Source organism: Lepidochelys kempii, chromosome 2 (genome assembly GCF_965140285.1).
Source record: "Lepidochelys kempii isolate rLepKem1 chromosome 2, rLepKem1.hap1, whole genome shotgun sequence".
Classification (NCBI taxonomy): domain Eukaryota; kingdom Metazoa; phylum Chordata; order Testudines; family Cheloniidae; genus Lepidochelys; species Lepidochelys kempii.
The window spans coordinates 225,368,558-225,377,746 of NC_136381.1; the positions used below are offsets into that span (position 1 = coordinate 225,368,558).

General features: G+C 39.2%; 1 protein-coding gene across 1 annotated transcript in view; it reads left to right on the forward strand.

Moving 5' to 3' along the window:
- CYP51A1 (cytochrome P450 family 51 subfamily A member 1) overlaps positions 1–9,189 on the forward strand; it is a 37,039-nt gene that overhangs the window by 15,542 nt on the left and 12,308 nt on the right. The window contains exons 5-9 of the mRNA XM_073334003.2: positions 1,575–1,749; positions 3,828–3,947; positions 5,299–5,494; positions 5,881–5,976; positions 8,878–9,046. Of these exons, the coding sequence (XP_073190104.1) occupies positions 1,575–1,749; positions 3,828–3,947; positions 5,299–5,494; positions 5,881–5,976; positions 8,878–9,046 (756 nt within the window). The remainder of the gene's footprint in view (positions 1–1,574; positions 1,750–3,827; positions 3,948–5,298; positions 5,495–5,880; positions 5,977–8,877; positions 9,047–9,189) is intronic.

Here is a 9,189-nt window from a genome sequence, read left to right on the forward strand (position 1 = left end):
AGCATGTTAATGAGTAAGAACTGCACAGTTGGGCCCACAGAATAGAAGATGGTTATGACTGAATTACTTGTGTTTCTAGAGCAGTCTTTAAAGCTATGTCAGATTTATCAGTAGAATATTTTTTTATTGCCACTCACCTCTTTTCTGACATGAGCAGTCTTTGTCCAACTCCCCCCAAACCTGATGTTACTCTTTTCAGGGAATGTTTGTTTGCATAGGCTTTAAGATTATCAGTGGAAGATTAGAATTGTACAGAAGCAAATTCTTTTCCTGATAACTGTTGACAACACTTTTTTGGATCCTTTCCAAATAAAACAGCTTTCCTCAAACATAGCCCACCTTTCCTTGCTTGTATATTGGAGTAGCTCAGTAAAAGCACTCATATCACTGATGAAGTTAATAATGCCTTCCTTTTGCGTCCTTTGATGAATTTGTTATGGTCATCTAAGACCCCAGGAAGTCTCTCTTCCTCGGTGATGGATTGTCAAGGATGGATGGATAGTCAGTATGGTCCAATCCACCACTTTTGTGGTGGATTAAGGAACAGATAAAGAGGTTCTTAATCAAGCTAGTTTTAAGACACAACAATGACTAACATAGAGACCAGTACCCCAAAATGAAAAGTAGTAATAAAGGAGCCTCTGTAGCTCCTTAACCTGAACTGCCCATAAATTCAGTCTCTTGGGGTCATTCTCAGTGAACCAGCTGCCACTTCCTTCCTCAGTGCTGTCTTCCCTACAGCTCACTAGTAAGTGAGGACTCTGTATTTTAAAGACTCCAGACTCCTTCCTCTTTCCCAGCATGTTTTGTCACATAACGTGACAGCCATAGAATTCTTTCTCCCATTGTAACAGAGCAGCTTGGACATCCTCAAGCAGCTTACTCCTTCCTGTCTACTGTAGGTAAGGCACTGTGCAGAGTAAGCTTTGAGTCCAACCTTCAGGTCTGAGGATTATTGTTCCAAGACTGGCTTCTTGGTATTTTCTCTCTGAAACCAGATCTCATCAGTCTTCTTGTACAAGTGATACACCCTTCTTTTAGAGCTGTGAGCAGGGATCATAGCACAACATAGCCCTCATCTCCAGTTGAAAAAAATTATCTTGGAAATACTTAAAAATATTTTTCCTTCAGTTGGTTGAAATGCACCTTATGTTCCCACAAAAGTGCTTCAAATCAACTGTGTGGTGTTGGGGCACGAGTTCAACCATCATGGCAATTACTTCTGGATTTTGTAGGGGTAAATAATAATCAAGTGCCAGTTTGGGCACATCTCGCTTGCACAAGCAGGGGCTTATAGCTGCCTCAGCTACTGAATTCCCCTTTAGTTCTTTACAATGTTTTCTATCTTCTCTCCCAACCAGCCTTTCCAGTATCCCCTTCCCACTGTCCCAAAACAGGGATCCATTTGTGGAAGAACACTTTCAGAAACACAGAGGAAAAAATTATTTAAAATTCTCTGTGTGTATTCTGTTAATACCTTTTTTTGGCAGAAGTGAAAGTAGTGGCCTGTTAATCTTGTCACCATTTCCCCAAAATGCGTGCTGACTGATTTTCCTTTTCCTCCCTTTATTCAGATTTGTTTGAAGCTCTTTCAGAGCTCATTATTTTGACCGCAAGTCATTGTTTACATGGGAAGGAGATCAGAAGCCTACTCAATGAGAAGGTGGCACAACTGTATGCTGATCTGGATGGGGGATTTACTCATGCAGCTTGGCTTCTGCCAGGTTGGCTTCCTTTGCCTAGCTTCAGGTACCAAAAATAACACGTTAAACTGGATGTACTTAAGATACTTCTGTGCCTGTTTCAGCTATTTACTTAAAACATACTTTATTAAAGATGAATTTTAAATAAAAATGGAATGCAAGGATATTTCCTGTTGGGGAGACTATCAAAACACTGTTTTCATGGTGTAACCTCAACTAGAAATTAGGAAGACAGTTGCTTTTAACTGACATCTAAAAGCATAAGACGTATAGCATGCCTAAAAACATAACAATTACAGCATAACTAAATGTTATCCCCACAACTACTGAGTACCTAAATTGGAGTCAAAGCATTAAGAATGTGGGTTTGAGAGTTTCTAAACATGTTAATTCAGTATAATTGAGCTGCCTAAATGTAATGCATGTAATTAAGTATATACCGTTCTAGTTCAAAGCACTTTTTGAAGCTTTGTTCATTTTCTACAAAGCAAATGACTTTTATGTAAGATATTATATTGGGTCTGATCCTTCAAGTTCTGCATGAGCACATGGGTTTGTTTGCATCTTGTCTTAAATTCATTTGTATTAAAACTTTAGAATTAAAATGGCTACTACAAATAACACTTTTTTTTTGTATAGTATAATTGTATAGGCCCTTATTCAATAAAGCACTTAAGTGCTTGGTTAACTTCAAGCAAATTAGTAGTTCAAGTGATAATGTCAATACATATTCCATATTAGGTGAATATAGGCCAGTATGCATATGCTGGAGAATTTCCTAGCAGCAGTACAAACTGGAGGGTACTGTCACATGTGCGCAGAACCATTTTGTTCTATCTGGACAGCACTAAATCCTTCCAAAAATTGCCTAGACTGCTCCTGGCCTGTGCAGAGGGTCTTAAAGGGCAGGCCATATCTTCACAGAGAATATCAAACTGGATTGCCTAGTGTATCTGGACATGTTATCAGTTAGCTGATCTGTAACCACACAACAATGTGAAAGCACGTTCCACCAGGGCACGGTCTATCTCTGTGGCCTTGCTGGCAAACCTCCCCATTCAGGACGTTTGGAAGGCAGAAACCTGGACGTCAGTGCATCCTTTTGTTGAAATTGTATAGTCAGCTCCTTGACTACGTTTTGGTTAGTTATGAAATATGTTCAGTAAACCAAATAACATCTGTCAGGTTTATTGCTCTAAGCCAATAATAATGTACAGGGAAAAGGTTCTCTATGATACCAGTCTCTGGGAAGCTGTCTCATGCAGTGATGTTACATTCACCTTTTGCAGATGATGTGCTCACAGAGTTCTACATTTCAGCTGGGTAGTATTTATATGATGATTTTACGAGTCACATATCTCTTTACATGTCACTAAAATCCAACCCAATAGTTTGTCCCAGTTCCCAAACTTCTTGTTCTGTTCCTTCCTTATCTTTGTTTTGGATACTAGCATTTCAGGTACTGGTCCATGAAGGTATTTCCCTAGCTTTCATTAAGCCATAGAATGTATCTCGATGTTGACACGTTTCCTATCTGCTTATGCCAAATGCTTGCTTCAGCAAATGCAAGGTGTTATAGGATACTTAATCTAAATGAACAGGGTTATGGTATAGGCCAGTTTAGGCAACAACAGTGTTCTATTTGTGCTTAATTGCACTGGGTGTTAGGGTATGTTGTAACACAAAGCAGCTCTCTCTCTCTGGCCCATCTCATCAGCTCAGTGGAGCTTGAACCAGTTTTCCCAGTCTTATATTCCTTTGTGTTTCTGGTGCGCACATTGTACTGTGATGCACATTATCCACTCCGTATTCCCAGAACTCCTTGATGGAATTACACCTATTGGATCACATACCTAATCTGTTCTGCTCCTCAAATTGGTATCTGAAATTACTATGACCCAGTTAATATTTGGGTAGTAAATGACTCACATGTCACTGAAATATTCCTTTTAAAGACTAGTGGAAACTTTTGTTTAGATAAAATGCCTAAAATACTTATTCACAATCTTTTCTATTGTCACTGATTATTTGCAAAGAAAAATTCTGCACATCTGATAAGTATTTACAGCATTTTGTGTGTTTATTTTTATACAAAGACTCTAATAAAAATGCTTTGAATTACAGACGTAGAGACAGAGCACATAGAGAAATAAAGAATATTTTCTATAAAGTAATCCGGAAACGCCGGCAATCTGGGGACAGGGAAGATGACATGCTCCAAACATTGCTGGATGTTACCTATAAGTAAGTGAAAGTGTTGAAGGTTTGCCATTTAGAAGCGTAAGGGGGAAGTGCTTAGTATTTTAACAGGGTATACTTCATTTACCAAAATTTTCCAAGTCATTGCTGCATGACTCTTGTCACCCACCCCATCCTCCTCACGTCTCTTCCTTGGGTTATTTGGCTTTCTCCTCTTATATGCAGCTTTCTATAGGATTTGGAGAGAACACCTCTTTCCATGCCACTTTGAGGATAATGGGTGGAATTTAGTCTTTTTTGCCACCTTCCTCTAGAGGCTGAAGGAATTCATTTTGTTTAGGTGCAGACTGTGTGAAGCACCCAAACAGTAGATTTCTTAAAACCAAGATTGATTTAAAAATGTAAAGAAAAATCAGACTAAAATACCCCACCTGAATACTGTGCAAAGCTCAGGGAGCTAGGCTTCCTTATCTCAATTATAGAGAAGAAAGATGTTACATGGGTACAAAACAAAACCTGTCCCTCCCCACCCCTTAGTCAGCGTAACAGCCTCGTTTTCCATCTCACTTACCCAGCCTACTTATCGATCTTTACGGTAAGGAACTCTAAACCCACTAGATGAGGTCACCTCAATGTTTCCATAATGCAGATTTTATCAGGAGTCTCTTCTAGAGAGGATATGCCACAGTTGGTGTCTCCAGTAAAGTTTTGTCTTCTAATCATCTCTGGAAAGCGTCCCAGCCTTCTTATCTTCAAGTCCCATATTTCAAAAGCCCTTTTGAGCTCAATTTCTGTAGCCTAATCAAGGTGGTTAGTTTTTTAATTTCCTTTCCGTTATGTACTGCAGGAGTTAGGCTGTACCCCTGTTGCATGCCTCATTTCTCAACTGTACCCCTGCTGGATGCCTCTAGTTTCTGTTGCCCTCAAGCCTCTTTTGAAATCTTCCAGCAGTTTCTTCTACCATGACATATATATTGACAGACCCTTTCTCACACCTCTGTTCTCAGTAGAAAGAAAAAGAATTGAGTCTGAGTCAGTAAAATTCCATGCACAAATGGCAGACTTAAGGTGTGGTCTTGCCAAATTCATTACTAGCTGTGTTTAAGTGTAGATCAAAAGGTTAGGAGGTTTTGTTGTAGATGCTTAGCCAAATGTTGGAGGCAGCTGTCAGATAGCTGTTGCTTTTCTCCCTCATGGCAGCCATGTGATGACTTTCTCTCTAGCTCCTTGCCTTGCAATCTCTCCTCTTTCCCATGCATCTGCAGTTCCCTAACTGGAGGAAGGAAAAAAACTGAAGCTAAAAGTATCTACAGTCCAACATTTAACATGATGTATGGCACTATATCTGGATACCTAATCAAGTAAAGCTAGCATGTTTTTTATTTCCTTAATCTAGGGATGGCCGTCTGCTGACAGATGATGAGATTGCAGGAATGCTTATTGGGTTGTTGTTAGCAGGCCAGCATACCTCTTCTACCACCAGTGCTTGGCTTGGCTTCTTTTTAGCTAGAGACAAATCAATACAGGAACAATGCTATGCAGAACAGAAAACAGTTTGTGGAGAAGACTTGAAGCCCCTAAATTATGACCAGGTTTGTTTGTTTATATAACTTTCAGGCTATCTTTAAATTTTTGAAAATGAATTTATAAAAATGTTTTAAACTCTTACTCAGATACTGTTACAATTACAGCATCTGTCACATGTATGCTAGATGCTCATATCCTTGAACTTGGTGAATGAAAGCAGGTTTTGGTGGTAGCTTGTATTCTAGTATCACCTTCTGGATAGTGGAATTTTTTTAATTCAATCAAATAAAGCAGAAACAAACAGGGTAGCTACTGAAGTATATATTTGGAATTATGTATTTAATATATGAGCAGCTTATCACACAGATTTTTCAAATGGAAAAATACTGTTTTATGAATGTTAAATATTCCTAAATCATGAGGAAACTGATAAAGTTGACTATATTTGCAGCTGAAGGAGCTGAACATGCTGGACCGCTGTCTGAAAGAAACTTTAAGGATTAGACCTCCTATAATGACCATGATGAGAATGGCCAGAACTCCCCAGGTGAGCATATTTGTTGACTGTGTCCAGATCAGTGGTGTGGCTGTAATGTACATCAATTGTAAATCTGTAGTAGATAGGGAATGACAGTCAGAAAGGATGCAAGTCCAAAATAGGTTTTTAACTTAGCAAATGTCACCAACGAGATTAGCAAGTTATGCAGTGAGCTGCACAGTGTGCAGAACGCTAATTAGCACAGGGGCATAGGAGGACTGGAATTTGATGGTTTCAGCTTATTCCTGTCAGACCAGGGAAAATGAAGAAGAGTTTGGGAGCCAGCGGCACTAATCTGTTTATCAGAGAACTTGTTGTGGCATTTTTGTTGTACCTTGCTAAATCACCGATGCTGTGGGTCTGTTATACCCTTTTTCTTGTAAGGGCATAAAGATCAGGATCTCCCCTGCCTTGAAACTTGTCTACTTTCTGCACTTGTGAATATGAAATTAGTATATTTAATTTTATTTATTGTACTGTGGTATTTCTGTTGGTAAACTAATCTTGCTTCCTCCTGAAGGGCCTTCTGTCTCCTACATTGACACTTGTTCCTTTGTACTTTGAAAAACACAGTGCTATCTAGTGTGAACTTTTCATCTCTTGCCTCTGGTCTTAGTTTGATTTGTAGTTTTTCTAACCTGTTAGTACCCTGCCCTTCTTACCTGATATACCTCACATCTGCTTTGCAATGCACATAGGCTGAGCACTGATGTCAGCTGATCTGAAAATGAGGCCTATATGTCTCTGATATTAAGCAGTCTGATTACCTCTGACTGTCCCCTTGGGCACAAACAATATGTTTCTTTAAAAAAACATCTCTCTACAGGTGAGTGAGAGAGCAACTGATGTTGGAGTGGAGTGCTGTTTGGGTTTTGGTTAATAAATATTCTTGTATAACTGCTGTTCTATGATGTGGAAGAGAACATGCTTAACTTCAGATTTTAAAACTTTTATTTTTACTGTTTGTAGTGTTTTGGATGCTTACTTGAATGACCTTAACTGCATTGCAGCTAAGTCTTTCATGTGTGTGGGTACTGAGAGATCTAGTTCTGTATCGGGAATGAACAAGTCAAGCTGATGATCGCAGATATATCACTATGTATAACATTTTAAGGGGGGGAAAAAAAAGTGATACTTTCCTTACTAGGTCTTACTATTTTCATCTCAGTCTAGTTCAACAATAGATGGAGCTGTAACACAGGCTCCTTTATTCTGAAAGTACCTTGTTTAACTCCAAGGAAAGGAAGCTTTTTCTCTTGTGTAACACGCTGTTCTGTTTCTTTTTGTATGCATGCATGAGAAACCAGAACACTTTGGAGAGAAAAACACCCCTTTTGTCTTTACAGGTATTTCTCAAGGTTTCAGGCTACTATCTTGATGGGGTGCCCAATATTGCTTCTAATGCAACTGACAAATTTTCTTACACTTGTCTTTCCCTATTTAAATTTTCTTTAAATGAACAAAAAAAAAAATCACACAAAGAGATCCACAAATCTTCTGTAGTAAGAGACCCCTTCAATAGGAGGCTTTTTGGGTGTGAAAATAAGCTCAACACTTGCTCATGTGACATGCATGGTCATGGCTAGGGTCCCAGGGACACAGTCCCATCTTGGAAGGGAGGCAGAACAGTAGTAATGTCAGCATCTTTTACCCTAACATGCATCTTTCCAGATTCTATCCTCAGTCAGTGAGGGGTGGGTGAAACAGAATCTAAAGATTGAGTAAACTGGAGCAATAAAAAAAAAAAGCCTGGGCCATAATTACCAAAAGGGCTCTGAAGATTTGGAGAATGGTGTGCAACACTTGAGAGAGAGAATGGCAGTGCTAATTTCCTTTCCTTTCATACTTTGTTTCTTTTTAATTTTTTTACTCCTTTCAGTCTTGATCAGTCTCCCCAAGAGTTGGCCCCGTTTCCTAGCCTGCAGTCACAGAACTTCATTGTCTGGCTGTAAAGTCTGTTTTACTGTATTACGCAGGCAGTACTTCTTTTGTCTTTATATTTACTTAACAGCTACACTTACATACTGTGTCCCAAATAAACCTGCTGTACATAAGATGCCAGTTTGGGAGCAAAGTATATTCACTTGGGCATCATGATTAATATGAAACGCATTTTCACCAAAACTGGAAAGTCATTGTGCAACCTGCACCATTTTTAAAATTTTCTTCTTTTAATTTTTAAAAGAATTTGTTGTGCAGAGGAAATGAGCTCACTCCGTGTTCATAAGCTACGTATTACAATTATCTGAATACAGTACGTAGCATACATTCCATCTGAATACAATACCTAGTTAGGAACATAGGATCTCTTTGGTCATCGAGTCTAGTCCCCTACTACTGCAGACAACTTCCACCCTATACTAAAATGTATCAAGCTGTATCTTAACACTAGTTGTTGTTTGCTCCTACTACTCATATTGGAAAGCTGTTCCAGAACCTCATTCCTCTGATGACTAGAAATCTTCTAATTTCCAGATTAAATTTATTCAGGGCCGGTTATATCCATTTATTCTTATGCCAACATTGTCCTTTATAAATGCACCAAGGGTAAATACCAAAGAGGGAGAAGAACTATTTAAAGTTGTCTCTCAGCCTTTATTTTGCCAGGGTAAACAAGCCAAGCTTTCTTAATCTTATTCTAGGTTTTCCATTCTCCATATCTTCCTAATAGCTCTTCTCTGCACCTGTTTTGACTGAATTCATCTTTCTTGACCATCGGTGTGACTAGACTTAAACATAGTATTCCAGCGGAGGTCCAGATTAGAGTTAGACTACTCTAATTATTCAGCTAAAAAAAACTCTTTATAAACCAAGCTGAGGATGACACTGGGAGAACTTTTGCAGAAGGGAAAAGGGAGAACTGCTTTTTGTAACAGGACTCTTGTTTATTTATTTATTTTTTTCTTGTAGACTGTTGCTGGCTATACTATTCCTCCTGGCCATCAGGTTTGCGTATCTCCCACAGTTAATCACAGACTTAAGGATTCCTGGATAGAAAGTTTAGAATTCAAACCTGACCGTTACCTCCACGATAACCCTGCAGCTGGAGAGAAGTTTGCATATGTGCCATTTGGTGCTGGTAAGTCCAATGATACACTCAGAAATTGCATTAGGACTTAAGGGTTCTCAAACTTCATTGCACTGTGGCTCCCTTCTGACAACAGGAGGGGGCTGGAGCAGGAGTCAGCGTGAGCCCTGCTGCCCCAGGTGGGGCTGGAGCTA